General features: G+C 42.7%; 1 protein-coding gene across 4 annotated transcripts in view; it reads left to right on the top strand.

Moving 5' to 3' along the window:
• Positions 1-26522, top strand: part of MAML3 (mastermind like transcriptional coactivator 3) — a 631052-nt gene that overhangs the window by 504549 nt on the left and 99981 nt on the right. For 3 of the 4 annotated variants that reach the window (XM_033939537.1, XM_033939566.1, XM_033939556.1), the window contains one exon: positions 11640-11720. The exons of the other annotated variant lie outside the window; for it this stretch is intronic. In XM_033939537.1, the coding sequence (XP_033795428.1) occupies positions 11640-11720 (81 nt within the window). The remainder of the gene's footprint in view (positions 1-11639; positions 11721-26522) is intronic. 4 annotated transcript variants of the gene reach the window in all.

Below are 26522 nucleotides of genomic sequence, written 5' to 3'. Positions count from 1 at the left end.
CAAGAAGTTTTCACCCTTGGTTGCTCCTTTATTAGTACGCCTCTTTAATTCCCTGAAGGAGGGAGAGCAATTACTTTTCTACATGAGACATGGCATCAACATGGCAGATGAGGTTCAACGTGGATAAGTGTAAAGTGATGCATGTAGGTAATAAAAATCTCATGCACGAATACAGGATGTCTGGGGTGGTACTTGGAGAGACCTCCCAGGAAAGAGACTTGGGAATTATGATCAACAAGTTGATAAAGCCGTCCATGCAATGTGCGGCGGTGGCGAAAAGGGCGAACAGAATAATATAGAAGGGGATCACGAACAGATCGGAGAAGGTTATCATGCCGTTGTACCGGGCCATGGTGCGCCCTCACCTAGAGTACTGTGTCCAGCACTGGTCGCCGTACATGAAGAAGGACACGGTACTACTCAAAAGGGTCCAGAGAAGAGCGACTAAGATGGTTCAGGGGCTGGAGGAGTTGCCGTACAGTGAAAGATTAGAGAAACTGGGCCTTTTCTCCCTCGAACAGAGGAGATTGAGAGGAGACATGATCGAAACATTCAAGGTACTGAAGGGAATAGACTTAGTAGATAAGGACAGGTTGTTCACCCTCTCCAAGGTAGAGAGAACGAGAGGACACTCTCTAAAGTTGAAAGGGCATAGATTCCATACGAACACCCAGAGAGTGGTGGAAAACTGGAATGTTCTTCTGGAGTCTGTCATAGGGGAAAACACCCTCCAGGGATTCAAGACAAAGTTAGAAAAGTTCCTGCTGAATCGGAACATATGCAGGTAGGGCTGGTCTCAGTTAGGGCGCTGGTCTTTGACTAGAGGGCCACTGCGTGAGCGGACTGCTTGGCACAATGGACCACTGGTCTGACCCAGCAGCGGCAATTCTTATGTTCTTATAATTTTGGCCCATATCCTGGCGAATAGATTGTCTGCTTTTAGGCCAGCGCTTGTACACTCTGACCAGGTGGGATTTATTGTGGGCGGCAGATAGTATCCAGAGAATGCTTAATTTGGTGTGGCAGGCGAAGAGATCTGGCCTGCCATGGGTGGCAGTCGCAGTTGATTCTGAGAAGGCTTTTGATCGTGTGGATTGGAAATTTATGGAGGTTGTACTTTGCCAGATGGGTATGGGCCACCGCTTTATCTCCTAGATACTAACATTATATCACAGACCACTCGCTTGTGTCAAAATTTATGGGACGTATTCTTCCCCATTCCAGCTTCATCAGGGGACCAGGCAGGGGTGTCCGCTCTCGCCGCTGCTTTTTCGCTTTGGTGATTGAGCCATTAGCTCAGCAGATAAGGCAATCACCAGTGATACGGGGAATTTCCATTTCTGGGGAAGAACATAAATTGCCTTATTTGCGGACAACATCTTAGCCATTGTTGAGGGCTCGGAGAGATCGCTTTTATCTCTTCGGGACCTTATGCTTGCATATGGGAAGCTGTCTGGATTTTAGGCCAATCTGGGTAAAATGGAGATTTTGAATATCTCTGTTTCTGTCCCTATTATTCAGGAGATTCGACATATGGTCCCTTTCAGGTGGGTGCCGGGGCCCATTCGATATTTGGGGATACACATGGTGGTTGATTGGTCCTCGCTGTTTCACTTCAATTATATTCCATTGGTGTCTTCCCTGCAACAGGACTTTAATCGATTAAACAATCTGTATATTTCTTGGATGGGTAGAATGGAAGTGATGGTGCTGCCTAAGTTTTTATATCTTTTTCATGTGCTCCCGATTGAGATAGCTAAAGTGTTTTTCCAAAGGTGGCATAGCAGCATTTTGAGATTTATTTGAAGGGGTAAGCATCCCAGAGTGGCTCAATATGCCATGTTTAAATTTAAGGAGGAGGGGGGACTGGGTCTCCCTAACCTGGAGCGCTATTACCAAGCGCCCCGTTGCGGGTGTTGGTAGATTGGCATACGGTTCTGGCCAAATTATGGGTCCCGGTGGGGCAAGGGCTTTTGGAAGGTTATCGTGGCATTCATTCTCTTCGTTATCTCCCTTGGGTGGGATTGCGAGACGGTGAATTAGCGGGAATTGCTAACCCATTCACTCAGTGGACTCTGCGAGTCTGGAAAGTGGCTTTTAGATTGTTAATGGGTAAGGTGCAGGGCCGTCTGTTTTCTTCCTATCCTACAAGCACCTGACTTTGCCCCCGGAAGGGAGGGAGGCATCTTTAAAAGGTGGGAGCGTAGGGGCCTGCAGTGTTTCAGTCAGCTTCTGGATGGGGAGGGCATTATATCGTTCCCTGAGGTTCAGACCCATTATCAGTTGGAACAGAGAGACTTGATCCCCTATTTACAGGTTAAAAATTATTTGATGAGAGCACCAATAGTGGAGCCTACTGCTTTTCAATGTTCCCAGTTTGAGTTGTTGCTGGGAATGGCAGTGCATAGGGGATGTATTTCGTTTGTCTATAAGTTATTGCATGGGGACAAGGACCGCAAGAGGGCATGGGAGGCTGATCTGGGGATTACTTACACTATAGAGGAGTGGGAGCAGATAGCCGTGGCGCCACAGTTGGTGGAAAATGCTCTTAAGCTTTTGGTGAGGTGGTATCTCCCGCCAGCAACTCTCCATAAAATATATCCTTTCTGTTCGGCGCTCTGTTGGCGCGGTTGTGGCAGTCTGGGTACCTTTTATCATATGTGGTGGGACTGTCCCCGACTTTCTGGGTTTTGGGTTTCATGTTTTTTGACTATGTGGGTGAACTTCTTCAATATCCGGCGGGAGTTCGAGCAGAGACGGCGCTCCTAGGGGTAGTTCCTGGGGGGGGGGGTGGATGATACGCAAGATAAACTGGCTCGCCCTACAATGCCCACCTTGACCATGATGAAGGACAAAAGGACAATTTGTTGACATCTGGGGCCACTTCATGGACGGGGAGGGCAGAGATCGGGGGGAATCGGTTGCTGGCCGTACCTTGGGGTTGGAAGGGGTTGGGTTTGGGATTGACAGTTTTTCCTTTTGTTCCTTGTTGGGAGTTCATGTCATTTCTACTTTCTTGAAAGTGGTGGGTGATTAGGAAACTGGGGTGGGGGGCGTTGTTTGAATTTAGCTAAGGGAAAGAAAATTAACAGGTAATAACATAATTTTTCCATTTCTGGGGGGGGGATTTTGTTTTGTTTTGTCTCTGTTCTTGGGATAGGGGGTAGGATGGGGGACTTCTATATGGGCTACTGGAAATATGGAGGATATTGTTTTTGCTATACGTCTATTTGTGTGGTATATTCTCTGGAGCATTGTTATTGCCCGTTTTGCTCTCTTGTTTTTTTTCCAGTTGGCCTTTGTGCTTGTTATAAATAAAGAATTACAAAAAAAAAAAAGGAAATTCACATACAGCAGAACACGTACAGTAAGTAGCAGCAAAAACTATAATGTGAACAAAAATTCAATTGTCTGCTACGCAGTTTAGTCACATACAATGCTGCAAATGTATCCAAGATGAGAATTTAGAAGAGCATGGAGAGACTACCAAGTTAATAACATAGGGCTGAAATGCTAATTTTTCTGCACCTCCTGGCCAAGAACTTCAGTGTCCCAGAAATAAAGACTAATGCCCTTGAAATTGCTAAATACTTCCGTAACAATCATTTTGCTGCTGCAGCTCCGAAAAGAATGGGTGGAACCAAGGTAACGCTTCCCACAAGACGTTAGATTGAACTCTGTAGTGAACTGTTCTGAGCAGTATATCAAGAATTGGCCTACTCTGATGACATTTGGTTGTAATTATTATGCCAGCAAGAATGAGTCTTTAGAAAAGGATGATTTAAATAGTGATTTAAATAAAATTCACCCTTTTATTTGGAGTTCTGGGAGGTAGGTTGGGTAGATTCTGAGCACTATTGACTGCTTTGGAGTTTGGGTCTTGTTAGACAGAGTTGGTACGGGGGAAGGTGTAAGGGGACTTATTTGTGAAGTTTATGATGATGTCATTCTTGTGTTATGGGAGATCCTGTTATACTCAATAAAAATAGTTAAACATTTAAGAGGCATGTATTATTTTAACATTGTAAGTAGCGTAGAGGGGCATGATCAAAACAAACATCTAAGCCTATTTTGGGCCTAGGGCGCTAGTCGCTCAATATCAGCAGCGTCCAAAGTCCATCCTTGAAAATACGTCCAAAATTTTTTTTCACAAAAATCTACTTCTACGTCTAACTGTTTGATCATCTAGACCGCTAATACGTCTATCTTTATTGTTTATTGTGAGCTTCTATACCGCTACTAATGACTGGGGAGTCAATTCAGAGCGGTTTGCATGAGCTTCTGTAGAGGTGTTACAATACAGAGTTACACAGAGCTTCTGCGAGGTGTTACAATACATGGGCTCTATACTGAGTTACAGGGGCTTCTGTAGCAGTGTTACAATACAGAGTTATCAAGACCGGCATAATTATGGCATAATCAATCATCCTACTTATGTTACATAGAAAAGCCCATCCGCAATAACCGTTATCTCTTTCTCTCTCCGAGAAATCCCACGTGCCTATCCCAGGCCCTCTTGAATTTAGACACAACCTCTGTTTCCACCACTTCCGGTAGACTGTTCCACGCATCTACCACCATTTCCATAAAAAAGTATTTCCTCAGATTACTCCGGAGCCTATCACCTCTTAACTTCATCCTATGCCCTCTCATTGTACAGTTTCCTTTCAAATGAGAGAGACTCGACTCATGCACATTTATATTACATAGGTATTTAAACGTCTCTATCATATCTCCCCTCTCCCACCTTTCCTCCAAAGTATACAGATTGAGATCTTTAAGTCTGTCCCCATCACGAAGACCACACACCATTTTAGTAGCCTTCCTCCGGACCGACTCCATCCTTTTTATATCTTTTTGAAGGTGTGGCCTCTAGAATTGTACACAATATTCTAAATGAGGTCTCACCAGAGTCTTTATACAGGGGCATCAATACCTCCTTTTTCCTACTAGCCATACCTCTCCCTATGCAACCGAGCATCCTTCTAGCTTTCGCCGTCACCTTTTCAACCTGTTTGGCCACCTTAAGATCATCACATACAATCCCACCCAAGTCCCGCTCTTCTGTCTTGCACATAAGTTCTTCACCTCCTAAACTGTTATTGTTCCCTCGGGAATTTTGAAGCTCAAATGCATGACCTTACATTTCTTAGCATTCAATTTTAGCTGCCAAATTTCAGCTCATTCTTCAAGCTTCGCCAAGTCTTTCTTCATGTTATTCACACCATCTGGCATGTCTACTCTATTGCCGGCACATAAATCGTCCTTCTTATTTACATATGTTCATACCAAATAATTCGTCTTACCTATATTTACATCTAATGTTAGGTTTACTATTGAAGCTAAGTACACTATATTTACAAACCTCCTAAGGAGTTTGGCCTATTCAACTAAATATAGTCTATATACATGTATCTGTATCGTGTTTATGTTTATCTTTGAAGTACTATCTTCCGCAGAGTCTAGTTTTCTGGGCTTCAGCCCTTGGTTTATTTATATCCTTTTGTGTTCTTCCTGTTGAGTTCCTGATTTTGGGGAGGGGGACTAGCCAACTGTCTGCTCTATGTTGTTTTATTGGCTAAAGTAGTCTTTGAAGAGGATGGTCTTTATCCCTTTTTTGAAACCTTCCAGTATCTTTTTCTAGTTTTAGTTCTTTCGGGAGGGCATTCCACCAACTTGGAGCCATCACCAAGAACATTCTTTTCCTGACGCTTTTGTATTTGATGTCTCTGAAGGAGGGAATTTCCCGCAGATGATTTTGGCTCAAGTGTAGTGAGCGTGTTGTTCTGTGCTGATGTAGTCTGGCCGCTAGATATTGTGGTTCAGAGAGATGAATGACCACGTTCTTGGCCAAAAAATCGTTCTAAGTCCCAAACGCCTAGAACAGGACCTTATGGACGTGGGAGGAGCCAGCAAAGCGATGGACTGGCCACCCAGACATGGCAACAGAGCAGTGGGGTACCTTACAGGGCACTGCTGTGAACTTCACAAAAAGGGTGCCACATAAATATCTCATTACAACTCCCTTGCAGGTCACGGTAAGCCCACCAAAACACCCCCAAAACCTACTTTACCTACCTGTCTACAACCCCAGTAGCCCTTATGGCTGCAGGTGGCACCTATATGGCAGTGCAGTAGGGTTTGGGGGGGGTGTACAAGTTCTACCATAAATGCAGTGGTTAGAGTGGCTTATGGGCCTGGGTCCTCCTCTCTATGGTTCACTAGCCCACCCCCCAGACTACTTAAGTCGCCTCTATGCATCTCTACTAGGCTTTCCTATGCCAGGTGCTGATGTTCTGGAGGCAGGATGTACGTTTTTATTCCGATTTTTATGGTGGTATGGCGGGGTCATTGATCACTGGGAGAGCAAGGCTGTTCTTATGCAGTGGTTATCTGGTCACTTTGGATACCTTCTGGGCACTTAGACCTCATTTTAGATCACCTAAGTCATAATATACAAGTTCCGTCTAGGCAGTCTTGTCAAACTTTCGATTATCGCTGCAGGACGACTGAATTTGGTCGGCCCACATTCCACCCACCTCCCACCCTAAACACTCCTTGAAAAATGCCCCATTTTGCTCTGGACGCACAGCAGCAGTGAAAAGGCCTAAGATGCCTCTACATACGTCTAAAACCCATTTCAATTATTGGCACTTGGACGACCTGTGTTTTAGGTTGTCTAAGTCAGTGGTTCCCAACCCTGTCCTGGAGGAACACCAGGCCAATCGGGTTTTCAGGCTAGCCCTAATGAATATGCATGAGAGAGATTTGCATATGATGGAAGTGATAGGCATGCAAATTTGCTTCATGCATATTCATTAGGGCTAGCCTGAAAACCCGATTGGCCTGGTGGTCCTCCAGGACAGGGTTGGGAACCACTGGTCTAAGTCATGCGCATTTATGTCATGTAGGTATTTAAACATCTGTATCATATCTCCCCTCTCCCACCTTTCATCCAATGTATACATATTGAAAGCTTTAAGTCAGACCCGAAACACCTTAAGACCATACACTATTTTAGTCACCTTCCTCTGGACAGACTCCATCCTTTTTATATCTTTTTGAAAGTGTGGTCTCCAGAATTACACACAGTATTTTAAATGAGGTCTCACCAGAGTCTTATACAGGGGAATCAATACTTCCTTTTTCCTGCTGGCCATACCTCTCCCTAACATCCTTCTAGCTTTTACCAACTGTTTGGCCATTTTAAGATCATCACATACAATCCCACCCAAGTCCCGCTCTTCCATCGTGCACATAAGTTCTTCACCGCCCTAATCTGTACCGTTCCTTCGGATTTTTGCAGCCCAAATGCATGACTTTGCATTTCTTACCACTAAATCTTAGCTGCCCAATTTCAGACCATTCTTCAAGCTTCGTCAGGTCTTTCTTCATGTTAGTCAAAGAAACAAAGAAGGTGACTAGTTGGTGCTCGATCTCCTTTATTAGATAATACGACACTGACTCGACACGATCGTGTTTTGGCCTAAAAAAACCTGCCTCAGGAGACTAAAATATAAAATATTCTGAAATTATATTTACATAGTTAAAAAAAAAATAATTAATAAAAATAAGAACAAATATAGAATATAAAGATCATAGTAAATCATACAAAGTAAGGGGGTCTTTCACAAAGGCGCGCTAGCCGATTTAGCGCATGTTAAATGCTTACACGCCTTAGTAAAAGACCCCCTAAATGATGTCGTAAAGAACATATCATAAATACCATTTAAATAAGCGTGACAACGAACCTAAATTAAAGCCATGTAAAAACATAAGTTAAAAGTTACGATGGAGTCTGAATGGAAACATCCAAAGTAAAGTATAAAATATATTGAGAAATCCATGTGGATTGAAAGTCAAATCAAATGAAAACTTGCGTATTATAAACAGTTGAAACAATATTATTAACATACAATAAATGAGTATCATAAAATCAAAGCATGACATATGTTAAGCTTTACATTTCGCAGAGAACAAACAACGAAAGTGACTAGTCGGTATTCGATTTCCTTTATTGTATAATATGTACAATAAAGGAAATTGAACACCGAGTAGTCACCTTCGTTGTTTGTTCTCTGCTTTCACGGTTGTGAAGGTAGTGTTTCCTGTTTCTTGGGAAGCTTTACATTTCCGCATTTAGTGTGATCGATAATATGAATCCTTATTTGCCTTCCCGTCCCTAAAGTGCTGCATCTACAAGAGATTCCTCGACAGATCCCTGGCGTTCCAGGCATGCAAATGGAACAAATGTCTATCCACTCTCATCTCTAATTCTCCCTCCTACCAAACTTTCAGGAAGTCAATCAAAAACTTATCTCTTTGACAAATATCTCTGACTCCCGCCCTCCTTGTAACTCTACTTTTAACTATGCCTTGTACCTCCCACCTTCCTGCACCTCCCACCTACCTGCCTCCTCCCTACCTGCACCTCCCACCTACCTGCACCCGACTTCCTAAGCCACTTGTTTATAACCTCTTTATCTCCTTCTTGCCTGCTCCCGACTTGCTAAGTTATATTGATTGATTGACTTATTTGTAAATTTCGCTGTAGATGTACAGTCTCTTGTCATGTAAACCGCTCTGAACTATTCTGGTACTGCGGTATACAAAAATAAAGTTATTATTATTAAAGTTATTATTTTACTCTAATACATACATTTGATTTGGTAATATTATTCAATTTTGTCTTCTTGACTCACTTGGTTAAAATGTTGAAAGAAATTTTCCTCCATTTTTCCAGTTAATGTTTTATCGTATTATTCTCCATTCTTATTAGACACATCTTTTATCTTCTCTATCTGAATATCTCATAGTTCTACCCGCAAGGTACCAATGTTGATTGGTCCTTTTCTTTTTTATCATTCACACCGATACCTTACCATTTGCTTGACCATCTTGTCCCGTCAAGAATTCTTCACGATCCTTAAATATAGGTCAAGTATGCATTTAATTTAAGCAATCCATTTCTCTTAATGTTAGGACCATTTTATTTGCAGTTTTTAAACATCATAATTTTTCAAACATTATCGTCTGACTGTTGTAATCTGTTTTTTAGTTAATTGATCTTCTGTTTTTTTTTCCTTTTGTGATTTGGGTTTTGTTTTACTCCACAACATTTTTTTTATTAACCTTATGATCCATCCAGGGATTCAAAACAAAGTTAGACAAGTTCCTGCTGAACCAGAATGTACGCAGGTAGGGCTAGTCTCAGGGCGCTGGTCTTTGACCAGAGGGCCACCGCGTGAGCGGACTGCTGGGCACGATGGACCACTAGTCTGACCCATCAGCGGCAGTTCTTATGTTCTTATGATTTCCAGTCTCCTTTAACCCATTTGTAGAGGTATACACATATTTCTCCAATCGTCTTTTTTTGTACATCTATGTCCGATCATACAAATTTTGCAACTCAACCAGATCTAAGGTTAATTTTGTTTTCCACATGAAAATTAGAAAAGATAGGCTGCCTACACGATCATAATGAACGAGGAACCCACCTTTCCATATAATTTGTTTAGGGCTTTGACAGCGTAATTACGTCATCATGTTTTTATTTCAGATGTCCTATCGTAACCAGGCACGTTCATCACCCACAGTGTCAACGCATAGGCTTTTTATTTTCGTGCCCTTTTAGGATAGGTTTCTGTTTCATTTTTATAGGGATTCCTAGTATTGCCTTCGGCCACTGTATGTGGGTAAGTGACACTGCTTTAATACCTGCCTTTGAATGCTCCACGTATTGATCACAGCGCGATGTCCCATACAGAGCAAGAATTTGTATGAGAGATCATTTCTGTGCCATTCTAAGGTTTTTAGTTTTTATTTGTTGATAACATTGAGACAACTATTTTGAGCACAGGTGGGTCTCTCTTTTTAGTTCGCTAGACGGGTATATTTTTCTCTGGCGGTTTCTGTTAAGCTAATAGCCTGTTATAGTTTATGAGACAGTGACGATTGGTCCTCACATGATCACAGAAAAGAAGCAATTAGCTTCCATTAACATCTATTTTATTTTTGGCAAATGCCACACGTTTAAATTTTACGCACATTACACGGGTCGCTAGATCCTCAATAGTTTTTAATGGCACAACCGGTGCTTTATATGTCTGGCTTTCTTGATTTATATGTGACCATAGTAACATAGTAGATGACGGCAGATAAAGACCCGAATGGTCCATTCAGTGTGCCCAACCTGATTCAATTATTTTTAAAATTTTTTTTTTCTTCTTAGCTATTTCTGGGCAAGAATCCAAAACTGTGCCCGGTACTGTTCTTAGGTTCCAACTACTGAAGTCTCTGTCAAAGCTTACTCCAGCCCATCTACACCCTCCCAGCCCATCCTCCACCAAATGGCCATATACATACGGTTTTTATGATATGTTACCACTTAGGCAGTTGAAACTGAACTGAGCTGGTGGACTTAAGATCTCTAAAGTTATACTGTGCTACTGTTTATATTGGTGGAAAGTTATAGAAAATTCTTGAAGTACTGTTTATATTGGTGGAAAGTTATAGAAAATTCTTGAAGTTACTCAAGGGTTCTCTAAGTTTACTCAGCTTGGAATCAATTTTGAATTTTCTAAAACATAGTAACATAGTAGATGACGTCAGATAAAGACCCGAATGGTCCATCCAGTCTTCCCAACCTGATTCAATTTAAATTTTTTTTCTTAGCTATTTCTGGGCAAGAATCCAAAGCTCTACCCGGTACTGTGCTTGGGTTCCAACTGCCGAAATCTCCGTTAAAACCTACTCCAGCCCATCTACACCCTCCCGGCCATTGAAGCCCTCCCCAGCCCATCCTTCCCCAAACAGCCATACACAGACACAGACCGTGCAAGTCTGCCCACTACTGGCCTTAGTTCTTCAATATTTACTATTCTTTTCTGATTCGAGATCCTCTGTGTTCATCCCACTCTTTTTTGAACTCCATCACCGTTTTCCTCTCCACCACCTCTCTCGGGTGCGCATTCCAGGCATCCACCACCCTCTCCGTAAAGAAAAATTTCCTTACATTGCTCTTGAGTCTCCCCCCCTCAACCTCAAATTATGTCCTCTGGTTTTACCATTTTCCTTTCTCTGGAAAAGATTTTGTTCTATGTTAATAACCTTCAAGTATTTAAACGGCTGAATCATATCTCCCCTGTCCTTCCTTTCCTCTAGGGCAGGGGTGTCCAACCTGCAACCTGAGGGCCGCATGTGGCCCCGTGAAGTATTTCGTGCGGCCCCGGTCGAGGGCGATGCAGTGTTTTCCTCTGCTGCCCCCGGGTGTTTACCGTCTTGCCGGCTCCCTCCTCTGTCTTGCTGCAGTGTTTGCGCGGCCCCAGAAAATTTTTTTTGTCCAATGCGGCCCAAGGAAGCCAAAAGGTTAGACACCCCTGCTCTACGGTATACTTATTCAACAGTGTTCCTCTTTAGTATATAGCATAATGCCAGTAATGCCGTTGGTTGCACAAGATAGCGAAGTTCTCGCGTACACTTTTTATAAATTTGCAGCGGTGTTTCAATATTAAAAATTAAATTTTAAGATGTTTTGCTATGCATGTTTGCCAAATGCCATAGCTATTTTACGTATTATACAGCTCACTTACTTTAGACATTACTCCTTACTATAATAACCTGGTTGCGGTCTTTTACAGGTTACAGGACGGACACATGAAACTTGTTTTTCCTCAAATAATTATACCGTCTTTCTTTTGCTGACAGGCGAACAAATAAAAGTGAGTAATGCATATGCTTAGTTATGTAGCAATAATATATAAGGCTAACCTATTGCTGGAATGTATTCACATTAAATCATAGTATACAAAAATCCAGCTATAAATTTAGTATGTTTTATCAGATCCTCAGTGGCTCTCAAATGCCTTTGTAGATTATGCAAAAAAAACAAATCACTTAGACCCCAATCGTCATAGGATCAATTTTCAATTTTTTTCCAATCTTTAATTTATATACAATTTAATTTTTTAGTATCCAAATATTACTTATCCCATTGAAATATTCAATACGGGAGCGCCTCTACCAACATGTCCATGTTTCAATAATTTTTTTCAGGGTTGAGGCTCCCTATATAAAAATAAATAAAAAAGTATCAAGCTCTTCTCAAAGATAGTTGCTCCGCTCCACAAATGGTCAAACCTGAAGAAAAATTATTGAAACATGGACATGTTGGTAGAGGCGCTCCCTTAATGACTATTTCAATGGGATAAGTAAGATTTTGATACTAAAAAATTAAATTGCATATAAATTAGAGATTGAAAAAAAAAATAGAAAATTGATCCTGTGACAATTGGGGTCTACACGATTTTTTTGCATAACCTAGAAAGGCATTTGAGGATCTGATAAAACATACTAAATTTATAGCTAGATTTTTGTATACTATGATTTTATGTTAGTTATGAGCATTTATTTTTATACTTCTCCTTTTTCCCTTCCATGGATACTTTCAATTCCACTATTTTGATCATCACTATTATTTCTGCTTGTTGTTTTATGTCGGCTCTACTTTTTTATATATACCTGTCCAATGGTCGATTGCATTTAATATATATAATAGTTAATTTCCGTTTCATTTCTTTCTCTGTTTTCCCTTCTTTTTTCTCTTTTCCCCCTTTTACTTTCTCCCCTCTTTTTCCCCTTTTTTCTCTCATTTTCTCTCCTTTCTTTTTCTCTTTAGTTCCTTTATTATTTCTTTTTTCTTTCATCTTTTTTCTTGTTCATTAGGTCTTTTTAAAGACTAAAAGAAAAGTGTCACATGTTTGTGAATCCCCAAATATCCTTCTCAGTTCATAAAATCAGGTATTAATCATTTCAAATTCTAAGTTTCATATGTTAGTGACTATATATATTGCAACTTCAGTTTGTTCGTTGTTTAATCTAAGATCTTATTTTGAGGTATCAATTTCTGTCTATATGATTTTCTGATTACGTGGAGGGGCATAATCGAAAGGGACGTCTCAGTCCGTTTACGTCCAACTCGCAAGTCGTCTAAAGTAAAAAACAGCCTAGGACACATTTTCGAAAAATATGTCCAAAATTTTTTTTCTTTCGAAAATCATCTAATTATATGTCCTGCCAATCTGATCGTCCAAGCCACTATATCGTCCATCTTTATACCACATTTCCGTCCAACTTTTTGTCCAATGCAAAAACGCCTAGAACAAGGCCCTGTTGGACATAGGAGGGGTCTGCAAAGTGATGGACTGAACACCCAGACATGCCACCTAAATAGTGGGGTACCTTACAGGGCATTGCTGTGAACTTCACAAAAGGGGTGCCATGTCTTCTCCTCACTACACCTCCCTTATAGGTCATGGTGAGCCCCCCCCAACCACCTCCAGAATCCCCTAGACCCACTTATCTACCACCCTAATAGCCCTTATGGCTGCAGGAACCACTTATATGCCAGTTCAAAAGGGTTTTGGGGGTGTATAGGAGAGTGCACATGTTTCAGTATCAATGCAGTGATTACAGGGGCTTATGGGCATGGGTCCTCCTCTCTATGGGTCCTTAACCCACCCCCAAGACGACTTAAGCTGCCTCTATGCTGGACGACTAGGCTTTCCTATGCCAGGCGGCCAGCTGATGATGGTCTGGAGGCTGAATTTTAAAAGTGTGATTAATATTTTTATGAGGTGGGGGGGGGTTGGTGATCACTGGGGTAGTGTGTGTGGGTCTGTGTTATGTGTTTGCAGTGCTTATCTGGTGAGTTTAGGTGGTTTTTTGTGACTTAGACCATGTTTTACATGTTTTACATGGTCTAAGTCACAACATCCAAGTTCTGTCGATCGTGGGCTGTATAACTTTTGGTTATACATGCTGTACGACTAAGTCTAAGCCGGCCCACGTCCCGCCCAACTCCCGCCCTCGACACTCTTCCCGAAACGCCCTGTTTAGCTTTGGTCGTTCAGCGGCACTATGTAGGCCTAGGTCGTTTACAAATACGTCCAAAACCCGTTTTTATTATTGCCACTTGGACATATTTGGGAAATGTTCGTCCAAGTGACAACTTAGGCCGGTTTTTGGACATTTTTCTTTTTCGATTATGAGCCCTTTAGAATATAAAATTTGATGTTCATGGTTATTTTATGAGCCATTATGCTTGTTTCATTTGCTTATGTTGCTATGTTGATTGTTTCTATGATACACATAAGCACCATGTAATTTTGAAAATTGGTACGTCCTTGTTTATAATTTTTTTTTTTTTTTTTTGCAATTGCGGTTTTGCTGTACTCGCTGCCAGCCATTGCCTTAGTGTTTTTGAAAAGAATTTATTGCAATACTTGGACATATGGATTAATACATCTAGGGTTTTATCATTTAACAACAAGACTCCTGAGGCAGGCCTTCTTGGGCCGAAACACGATCGTGTCAACTCTGTTTTAAAATAAAAGAATTGAGCATCATCTGTTCTACTTCGTTGTTGTTTTCGTGCCCCTCATTGATTTTATAATATTCATTTCTTATATGTTAATAATATTGTTCCAATTGTTTATAATACACAAGTTTTCATTTGATTTGATTGTCAGTCCATATTCACTTCTTTACTTTGGCTGTTTCCGTTCATACTCCATCATAACTTTTAATGTATGTTTTTACATGGTTTTTATTTAGATTCATTATGATGCTTATTTAAATGGTATTTATGATATGCTCGTGACGACATCATTTAGTTTGTATGATTTACTATAATCTTTATATTCTATATTTTTTTTTATTTTTATTAATTATTTTTTTTTACTATGTAAATATAATTCCAGAATATTTTATATTTTAGACTCCTGAAACAAGATCGGTCGTCGAGTCAGTGTCATATTATCTAATAAAGGAGATTGAGCATCACCTTCTTTGTTTGTTTCTTTGCCTTCCATGATCCGGGAAGGAGGAATCTCCTGTTTTCTCTGAGCTTTCTTCATGTTATTCACACCATCCTGGGTGTCTACTCTAGTGCAGATTTTGGTATCGTCTGCAAAGAGGCAAATCTTAACCTGACAGCCCTGCAGCAATATTGTTTATAAAAATGTTAAAATGAACATGCCCAAGAACAGAACCTTGAGGCCCTGTTCCTGGTTGACTAAAGAGCCTATAAATTAAAAAGCTCCACTTTAGAGTGGCGAGAGGGTCAGCCCCGGAGTCTGATCTCTAAGAAAGTTCTCAGAGTTCAGTCTCAAGCTAAGAGGCTGAAACCAGACAGAGGTCTCTCCTCAAGGAGCACTTTTCAATGAGGGTGAGAGGATTCACCCCCCCCCTCCCCCATGAAGAATAACATGCTTGGCCTGACTTAACATTTTTCCAGGCCTCTCTCCCACGTATTATTTATTTATTTATTTGATTTTTAGCCCGTCCTCCCAAAAGAGCCCAGAACGGGTTACAAAGTACATCCATAATAATCCAGACAGAGTAGAGATGACATTTTACATAAATTACAATATAGACATGACAATAAGTACTAAGTAGCATCTGGTGAAATTAAGTGACAAAGGTGAGTTGACTGGGTGGCATTTCAGGGTGAATGACTTTAAGGCGCTGGGTTAGTAAAGAGGAAGGTTTTCATGGCCTTCCTGAAGTTCCAGAGTCCATCTAGTGATCTGACAGATGGAGGGATTGTGTGCCAAAGTTTGGGTATGAAGTGTGAGCAGGAGCGTTTGCGGGCGGTTTCAGTTTTGAGGGAGCGGCCAGAAGGTATGGTCAGTCGTTTTTCTCCTTGGGACCTCAGTGGCCGTTTTGGGAAGTAGATTTGTGGTTTAGTTTTCATGTAGTACGGAATCGTTTCATGGAAGGTTTTGAAAGCGAGGAGCAGGGCCTTACTCCCCAAAGTCTCTTAAAGGTCCTAAACAGATTCAAAGAAGCCTTTTAGTCAACAACTCTCTCCTCAAGCTAATATATGGAAATTATTTATGCAGGTCACATGTTACTGTGAAAACTATCTTTAATGCTGAGCCTCTACAGCCTGTCTCTTAGAACCAGACTTACTGAGGGTTAGGCACTAGGCCAACATTCCTCCCCTTTTTGAGTTAGGCTACTCCTAGCTCAATCCGAAGGAAGGAGAGTTACTAAGAATGTACAACAAGAATGAGTCCTGGATCTATATCTGTTCATCATGTCCAAGTGGTACCGCAGAGAGGTTAGTGAGAGACGTCTTCTTTTTTTGCAGATTATATTCAAATGTGAACCAGGGCGCAAAACCAGATGGCATGTGAAAAGAAAGGAGGCTAAAAAAAAGCTAAAAACTCTTCTGTGTTATATTCCATAGAGAAAACATTATCCACGCAGCAGAGTCATAGAAACATAGAATTAGACGGCAGATAAGGGCCCACGGCCCATCTAGTCTGCCCACCCTAATGTCCCTCCCCTACCTTTGCCCTGTGAATAGATCCCATGTGCTGATCCCATTTTGCCTTAAAATCAGGCACGCTGCTGGCCTCAATCACCTGTAGTGGAAGACTATTCCAGCGATCAACCACTCTTTCAGTGAAAAAGAATTTCCTGGTGTCACCTCGTAGTTTCCCGCCCCTGATTTTCAACGGATGCCCTCTTGTTGTCGTGGGACCCTTGAAAAAGAAGATATCTTCCTCCGCCTCGATGTGGCCCGTAAGATACTTGAACGTCTCGATCCGGGTGGCCATTCTTTGCACCGACTCCAGTCTCAGCACATCCTTGCGATAATGCGGCCTCCAGAATTGCACACAGTATTCCAGGTGGGGCCTCACCATGGATCTATACAATGGCATAATGACTTCCGCCTTACGACTGACGAAACCCCTTCGTATGCAGCCCATGATTTGTCTTGCCTTGGACGAAGCCTGCTCCACTTGATTGGCAGACTTCATGTCCTCACTGACGATTACCCCCAAGTCTCGTTCTGCTACCGTTTTTGCTAGGATCTCGCCATTAAGGGTATAAGACTTGCATGGATTCTGGCTGGCTGTCCTTCTAAGACTCTAAGATCGTCTGCCAAAAATCTTCTATCTATCCCGTCTCTGAAGTATATCAACACAATGAGGCCTACCATTTTCTCTGTCAGCGCCCCATCTCTTTGGAATAATATTCTGGCCCATTTACGGGAAGAATCAATTCTTCACCATTTTAAGACGAAGTTAAAAATGCTTTCAAGACCTAAATGTCCTTTTCAGGGCTACATAGTTTTATTTTATTTTTTGCCACCCTTCCTTTTTTTTTTTTCCCCTATATGTCTTTCTCTCTACTTGATCAGTGTAGTTCAGTGGTCTCGAACTCAAACCCTTTGCAGGGCCACATTTTGGATTTGTAGGTACTTGGAGGGCCTCAAAAAAATAGTTAATGTCTTATTAAAGAAATGACAATTTTGCATGAGGTAAAACTCTTTATAGTTTATAAATCTTTCCTTTTATCTAAGTCTTAATAATAGTATTGTAATTTATAGCTAAAGAGACATATGATCAAGAAACTGTTTTATTCTACTTTGGTGATTATAATAAACATACCGAGGGCCTCAACATAGTATCCAGCGGGCCGCATGTGGCCCCCGGGCCACGAGTTGGAGACCACTGGTATAGTTCTAGCCCTTTTCCCTTTTGTTCCTGTTTGTTTTTGTTTTTAATAACTATTATTGTTTTTAATGATATGCTCTTTTTAATTATGTCCCTAAATATGTTTTTTTTAGTCAATACATGTTTTTATGACATTGTACACCACCTAGAAGGCTGATTGGGCGGTATTTGAAATCTTAAATAAACTTGAAACTTGAGGCGATATCCAAAAATGCTTCAGTAGTGAAAAATTTGGGATGTAGGATTTAAGAGGCAAATGCAGGAACTCAAGGGAGCAGTACATAATGTTGGCGGGAGGGGGTGTGGGAGCGTGAGAGGTGGTGATCCACAGCTAGAGAATGGCACGGGGACACATTTTTTCCCTATCCCCACGGGAACTCATTTTCCCTTCCTGTCCTGGTGAGTTCTTTTCCTGTCCCTGCCCCATTCCTGCAAGCTCTGTCTTCATCTGCAGAAGCCTCAAACACTTTAAAATCATAAGTAGCAACATTCTAGAGCTCAGATTGTGATGTTACAAAATTATTATTAAATAGATGGAACTCCACCAATAATATACATCCGTCTCTGGCTTAGAGAAATATATATTATAAAGAACTATTAATTTGGGGAAAGTTAGCTTGCTTGATTAAAACTTAGCTCTGTAATAACAATTAAAGATATATATATATATTTATATGTGAATATTTATATTTAAATCTTTTTATTAATTTGATATAAGAAACAGAACACAAGATCAACCAATCCATCAAGCAAGGTATCAAATCAGCTCTACCCCAACCCAGTCATACCAACCCCCCAACCACCCACCCACCCACCCTCCCTCCCATGGGAACAGCCTGAAACTGTTATCGAGTCAATTCAACAATCTACTGCGTACAGCTGGCGTCAGTGTAGCACAAAAAGGCAACCAACAACGTAGATATAAAGAGCCTGATTTAGAGTTCATATCTTCAATGGCCAAACGTTCATATCCCGCCAACTGGATCATCTGTGTTCGCCAATGGGAAACAGTTGGGGTATGTGGAGACAGCCAGCATTGAAGAATAGTTTTAAGTCCCATAAAAATAGTCTTTTGTACAAACGCAGCAGCGCCTGGACGGATGGGGATTAAAGTAAGTTTCAACGTAAAGAGAAAGGTGTTCGTAGGCCGCCAGGTACAGTTCCAGAGGGATTGAACATGTAAGCAAACACATTTCCAATAAGTCTGTATGCCTGGACACAGCCAAAACATATGGCCCAAAGAAGCCCTCGGGGCTGCACACTTCGGGCAACAATCAGTAGAGCTCACATGTGCCCGAAAGGCCCGGACAGGGGCAAAATACACCCGGACCAAAAACTTGTAATAGCGTTCCTTTTCTGCAGCAGATACCAATAGTCTCATTCCCAAGGAGAAACTCTGTTTTATCACATCCTTCGAAATAGTGATATGTAAGTTATGTGAATATTTATTCAAGAACTAAGACTCAGAACATTTATAAGCAAACTGAAAATTTATTTAAAATCATTAAAATCAAGCAGGTAGAGCCGTAGGATCGTTAAGCAAAGATAATAGTATTATACAAGACAAAATTTCTCTAAGGTTAAAGGATTAAATTTACTCACAAATGCTGGTTGAAAAGTCCTTAGAAGGCCACCCTGTAGACCCGAACATATGTTTAGAAGCACATGGTTGCAGAGGGAAAGTGATGTTGCAGCATAGTGATTCAGAGCTGGTCCGAAGGAAGAGGAAAAGAGAAGGCCCAGCGTATCTAGGCTTTATAGATGTGTGGGGGGGGGGGGGGGTTTCCCAGGATGCATCAAAACTCAGGGGCAGTCTCTAGCATCCCATCCAATCATAGAGCAGGGCATCACAGAGCAGGGCAGTCTTGTCCTCGTTGATGTCATGATTAAATCTTCTTGCAGACTGGGGACAGGGGTAAAATGGCTCAGTCCTTTTACTGGCACACCCATGCTTTTGTGTGTTAGCTTGAGCTGCTGCATCTAGCCATTTCTTTGTCCGGTACTTAACACTGTCTGAAGGTCTCACTCCTTTCAGAATCCAGTTAGTCTTTTAAGAATGTAATGTAATGTAATTTATTTCTTATATACCGCTACATCCGTTAGGTTCTAAGCGGTTTACAGAAAATATACATTAAGATTAGAAATAAGAAAGGTACTTGGAAAATTCCCTTACTGTCCCGAATCCAGTTAGAAATCATTTTAATTTACTAAGGATGTAATTACTATAACAAATCATATATAAAATACAACCTTGAACAAAAGGAAGAGAAAGAAAAAAGGGGAGAGGGAAAAGCGAGGCCATTTTGTGTACGGAGTGTGGTACATAGTATAAAGAGAGACCATTTTGTGTATGGAATGTGATATCATATGACAAAGAGGTATTTGCAGATAATATCACGCTACAATTCCACCAATGCCTAAGCTCCGTCCTCATCTGCACAAGCCTCAAACACTTTAAAATCCTAAGTAGCAACATTCTAGAGCTCAGATTGTGATGTTATAATGCATCATTCCACCAATGCCTAAGCTCCGTCCTCATCTGCACAAGCCTCAAACACTTTCAAATCATAAGTGTTCGAGGCTTGTGTGGTTAAGGCAGAGCTTTCAGGAATGGGGCATAGCGACAAAACTCGCGGGAACATTGAGTTCCTGCAGGGATGGAGACAAATTTGTCCCCTGTCATTCTCTAATCCACACCAAAGAGGGGAGGGATCTCAGCGTGACCACATGGGATTACTATCTAACACTGTAGCAAAGCAGTGCGAAGAAGTAAGCAATTGCTCGGATGTGCAGAAAGAGATACAATCAGCATGTTCCAAAAATAGAACGTGGTTTTTTTTTCCTTTTTTGCAGGTCCTAAGATAATTTTTCCATTAGTGTGCGAGACCTACTAAGATATTAATGTGGGAGCTCCTGTGTTAAGGCAGCATTACCCAGTTGATATTGACTAATGTCAAGGTATTAGTTCAGGGGTAGGGAACTCCGGGCCTCGAGAGCCGTACTCCAGTCGGGTTTTCAGGATTTCCCCAATGAATATGCATTGAAAGCAGTGCATGCAAATAGATCTTATGCATAGTCATTGGTGAAATCCTGAAAACCCGACTGGAGTACGGCTCTCGAGGACCGGAGTTCCCTACCCCTGCACTAGTTGGATAACACTTCAAATGCATTTTGCAATAAGCTCTTTTCCCTGCATTAACACTTAAATATGGTTCAGTAAAAGGATGCCTACATTTGAAGAGTGAAACCCAGGTCAAATCCCACGGCTGCTCCTTGTGTTCTTGGCCAAATCATGTAACCCACCATTGGCTCAGATGCAAACCTAGATTGTGAGCTCTCGTGGACAAGAAATATCTATAGTACCCGATTGGAACTCACCTTCAGCTACTTCTATAAAAGAACAGAGTTAAGAGTGAAACAGGCAACAGTTACCCTCCCCCAAATCTGTGACAAAATCCTATGTTTAGCTGGGATGAGCAGAATTTGAACTCTCATCCCTGTGGCTTAAAATTTCTGCAGGTGTGGGATGGCAGGATTGGGATGGGGACACTTGATGAAGTTACAGGGAAATACTTTTAAAACCAATAGGAGGATTTTTTTTTTTCAATTCGGAGAATAGTTAAGCTCTGGAACGCATTGCCAGAGGTTGTGGTAAGAGCGGATAGTGTAGCTTTGAACAAGGTTTGAACAATTTCCTGGAAGAAATGTCCATAGTCTGTTATTGAGAAAGACATGGCGAAAACCACTGCTTGCCCTGGATCGGTAGCATGAAATGTTACTGCTATCTGGGGTTCCGGAATCTTACTATTCTTTCAGATTCTTGATGCTCTTTGGGGTTCTAGAATCTTTTGTTACTCTTTGGGATTCTGGAATGTTGCTACTCCTTGGGTTTTGGCCAGGTACTAGTGACCTGGATTGGCTACCGTGAGAATGGGCCACTGGGCTTGATGGACCTTTGGTTTGACCCAGTAAGGCTATTCTTATGTGTGAGCTAAATTTAAACTAATAAATAACATAGTGGAGAATATTCCCAGGTAGTGCAAATAAAGGCTTATGGCTCCCCTGATCCCAGGCTGTTTCTTACTGCACTGGAGAGGAGGCTGGATCCAGTGGCATATTAAAGGGGGGGGGGCGGACCGCCCCAGGCGCTGGCTCCCATCCTCCTCTCTGCCCCCCCCCCCGCCATCTTCTCCTTCCCTGGCCCCTCCTGCCGCACGCGCCCCTTACATTCCCTCATACCTCTTTAACGTTCCAGGCGCGCGCAGCCACCGCAACCTGCTGCTCACGCCAGCGTCGGCTCTTCCGATGACATCACTTCCTCGAAATGACGTAGGAGGAAGAGCCGACGCAGGCGCGAGCAGCAGGTTGCGGTGGCTGCTCACGCCTGGAACGTTAGAGGTGCGGGGGGGGGAAGGGGCACGTGGCGTGAAGGGGCAGGGAAGGAGCGCCTCTCATCCTTGTTACGTTACTGGCTAGATGAAAAGATAATTGTATTTAAATGGCACATGCCTTCAGCGTGATAGGGTGATAGCGATGGGACGGTGAAGAGCGTGAACAGGGAGTGTAGGTTTTTATTTTCTCCTTACCCCTGGATTCGGTGTTTGGCCTGATTTTCTATGCAAGCAGCGGCTGAACCAAGTGGCCACCAGCTGTGTGTGTTCAGGGCTTCCCCCCACCCCCAAGAGCAGCCTTGCCCGTTTACCCGTTTTAACAGCTGCTGTTGAAAGGCTAAAGTGAATGACTCGGACAGGAGTCCCGAGGTGTGTTTGAAGGGTCACTTACAGGAGGCTCCGCATTGCATCTTCTCTAGGGTTAACAGATTTCGTGAATAAAAAGAGGACATCTGGTTCCGCCCCCCCCCCCCCACGCCAACTTCCCCAAGACTGCGTCTGCCCATGCATGTACGTCAGCGTATGACATCATCACGTCGACGTCCGCACAGATGCCCTCCAGACGCAGCCCCGGGGTTGGGGACTTCCAAAACTCTTGACAAGCTGCCGGGTTTTGGAAATCCCTCCAGGTAGGGTTGCCAGATTTTACTATCGTAAAGACTGGATCCCTAGACCCGCCCCAAACCCACCCATCTCCGCTGCGTTATGCCCCAATCCTACCCTAGCCATGCGGCGCCCTCCCCCCCCCCCTTGCATGCGTGGATTTCCTCCTGCCCAGCGTAATTTAGAGGAGGCTTTTCAAAACCTGGACAAAGTGCTGGGCTTTGAAAAACCATCCGTACCCCCGGGAAATCTGGACGTCTGTTAACCCTACGTCCAGGTACCCCGGGCAGTCCCCTAAAAAGAGGACACGTCTGAGTTTTCCCAGACAACTAGTAGCCCTAATGTTCTCCACCCAGGGTGGAACGACTGTGTAAAGCCTGGCTTCCAGCACCGCTGAAAGAAGAGGATATAGTTGTTATGGCATCTTGACTGCAGCTAGACCAGAGATCTCAAAGTCCCTCCTCGAGGGCTGCAATCCAGTTGGGTTTTCAGGATTTCCCCAATGAATATGCATTGAAAGCAGTGCATGCGCATAGATCTCATGCATATTCATTGGGGAAATCCTGAAAACCCGACTGGATTCCGGTCCTCGAGGACCGGAATTGCCCAACCCTGCCTTAGCCTCTCCCTCATAACCCCTTATTGTAGGGGTCTTAAAGTCCCTCCTCGAGGGCTGCAATCCAGTTGGGTTTTCAGGATTTCCCCAATGAATATGCATTGAAAGCAGTGCATGCGCATAGATTTCATGCATATTCATTGGGGAAATCCTGAAAACCCGACTGGATTCCGGTCCTCGAGGACCGGAATTGCCCAACCCTGCCTTAGCCTCTCCCTCATAACCCCTTATTGTAGGGGTCTTAAAGTCCCTCCTCGAGGGCCGCAATCCAGTTGGGTTTTCAGGATTTCCCCAATGAATATGCATTGAAAGCAGTGCATGCACATAGATCTCATGCATATTCATTAGGGAAATCCTGAAAACCCGACTGGATTCAGCCCTCAAGGAGGGGCTCTGAGACCTCTGAGCTAGACTGAATTAACCAGAGGGCATGAAATGAAGCTGCAAGGAGAGAAATTGAAAAGCAACCATGGACGCCTGAAATGTTCTTCTGCAGGAGGTGGTAGAGACAGAGGCAGTGACAGAATGCAAACAGGCAAGGGATAAACACAGAGGATGGATTCAAAGAATAGAGCATTTCCATTCAAAGCCACACATAAATGACTCTCATGCCTCAAAATAGCAGCGGAGGGGATAACCTGCACAGAGAGGCCGATACAGCCCTGGCCACCTTCCCTTTTTATGGATGCCAGATGATCACCCACTGTAACATCAGAAACACTTTCCCCATTTGTAAGCACTAAGTCCAGTATGGCCCCATCCCGTGTGGGTTCCATTACCAACTGCTGGAACAGTTCTCCTTGTAGAGGATCCAGGATCTCCCTACTTCTAGAAGACCCTGCAATAGGGATACCCCACTCAACATCCGGCATGTTAAAATCACCTATTAGCAAGACTTCCCCTTCTTTATAGATATTCAGAATGTCTACTATTGAATCTTTATCTACGTCTTCCATCTATGAAGGAAGCCTGTATATCACACCAATGTAAATATATTCACCATTCCCTCTTTCCAAATTGATCCACAGTTTCTCTTTCTTGCTTTGCAGATCCTGCAATTGTGTGGCTTTAATATGATTTTTAACATATAATGCTTCTCCCCCTCCTTTTCTTCCTACCGTGTCGTTCCTGAACGGATTATAGCTCGGTAAAACTGCATCCCAGTCACGGTCCTCTATGAACCATCTCTCTGTGATCGCCACTATATCCAACTCCTCTTCTTCCATCACAGCTTCTGGATCCAGAATCTTGTTTCCCACACTTTGAGCATTAATATATATTCCTTTCCAGATATTGCCCCCTTTTCCCATCCATGTAGAGGTATTCAGTGGTTTACTTACCTAAGGGCTTATACTCACCTGGGAGCTCTGATCACCCTGCCCCATCACTTCTAGTTTAAAGCCCTCTTCAGTAGATTACCCAGCCTGCCGGCAAAGACACTTCTTCCCTTCATTGATGGATGCACACCATCTCTGCTCAGCAGCCCCTCCCCCAACAGGTCCAGCACCTCTCTACCTTCCCTCCAGCAATCCCCCCCACTTCCACAGATGTAGCAACTCTCCTTCCCTCCAGATCCCCCTCCTGCAAGTCCTGTAGCTCCCTCCCTTCCCTTCAGTATCAGCCCTCCTCTCCATAGTTCAAGCACCTCTCTCTCCCTTACCTTCAGCTCCAGCCACCTCCTATGCCTTTCCCTCTAGCCCCAGTCCCAATCCATCTTGAGGTTGCGGCAAGTCATTTAATACTCCATTAACCAAGGTACAAAATAAATACCTGTATAAAATATGTAAACCGCTTTGATTGTAGCCATACAGAAACCTCCCCAGTACATCAAGTTCCATCCTGTTATGTAAACCATTTTGATTGTAACCACAGAAAAGGTGGTATAGTACTCCCCCAAAATTCACGGGGGTTCCGTTCCAGAAGCACCCTAGAATTTTGAAAAACCATGATAATTGGATGCGGTTTAGGGGAGGTGGGAGAAGGCTGTAGGGCCGGCTTTCTCTGTATCTTTGCACCGTGCAGGTTGCCCGACTTTGGTGATGCGCTCTATTTTGGGCTCACCCCTCTCCTCCTCTTTACTGCAGAACCCCTGGAAGGGAAAGGTGCAACAGAACAACCTTGGGTGCTGGAGAAAGCGGCTGCACGGAGTATTGGGTATTCGCAGCACGTGAGAGAAGCATGCAGGGTAATATGAAAAACAGTATATTTTTGAGGAGAGGAAAAAAAACGAGAACCGCAAACACTGAACAGCGAGTTTACGGGGGAGTACTGTATATCAAGTCCAAACTCCATAATTTTAAAAATTAAACCATAAGAATAGTCGTACTCAGTCAGTATCCTGTTTCCACAGTAGCCAATACAGGTCACAAGTACCTGGCAGAAACCCAAATAGTAGCAAAATTCCATGCTGCTGATTCCAGGGAAAGCAGTGGCTTCCCCCATGCCTGTCTCAATAGCAGACTATGGACTTTTCCTCCAAGAACTACCTTTTTAAAATTCAGTTATGCTAACCACTGTTACCACAGCCTCCGGCAATGAGTTCCAGAACTTAACTATTCTTTGAGTGAAAAAATATTTCCTCCTATTTGTTGTAAAGGTATTTACATCTAACTTCAAGTGTCCAGTGGTCTATGTAATTTTTGAAAGAGTAAAAAATCAATTCACTTTTACCTGTTCTACACCAGTCAGGATTTTGTAGACCTCAATCATATCAGCAGTCTCTTTTCTAAGCTGAAGATCCTTTAGCCTTTCCTCATACGAGAGGAGTGGCATCTCCTTTATCATTTTAGTTGTTCTTCTTTGAACCTTTTCTAATTCCACTTTATCTTTTTTGAGATACTATGAACAGAATTGTACACAATATTCAAGGTGAGGTTGCACTGTGGAGCGATACAGATGCATTATGATATTCTTGGTCTTATTTACCATCCCTTTCTTAATAATTTCTAGCATCTTGTTTGGTTTTTTGGCCACCACTGCACATTAGGCAGATGGTTTCAGCGTATTGTCTACAATGATAATTAGATCTTTTTCTTGGGTGTTGACCCCTAAGGTGGACTCTAGCTTCTCGTAATTATGATTCCTTAGCACCAGCAGCAGATGAATCCAGAGACAAGTCGGTTGTGTCCATCTACCAGCAGGTGGAGATAGAGAGAGTTAAACTCAGCCTTATTGGATGTACAGCCTCCTGGTCAACCAGTATACTCTATCTCCAGCAGGAAGGTGGATGTCTATCTCACAGCTCCTGGTCACTGCTTTTTAGCTCCTGTCCAGGCCTTGGGTCAGCTGAGCGGAAGGGTGTTCTATCTGTGTGGTGCCAGCTTTAGGGATTACACCTAGTTCCCCCCCCCCCCAGGTCCCTTCCCCACCCTCCAATTTAGAATT

This window comes from Geotrypetes seraphini, chromosome 1 (genome assembly GCF_902459505.1).
Source record: "Geotrypetes seraphini chromosome 1, aGeoSer1.1, whole genome shotgun sequence".
In the NCBI taxonomy this organism is placed as follows: Eukaryota; Metazoa; Chordata; class Amphibia; order Gymnophiona; family Dermophiidae; genus Geotrypetes; species Geotrypetes seraphini.
This window is presented reverse-complemented; position numbering and strand designations above follow the sequence as displayed.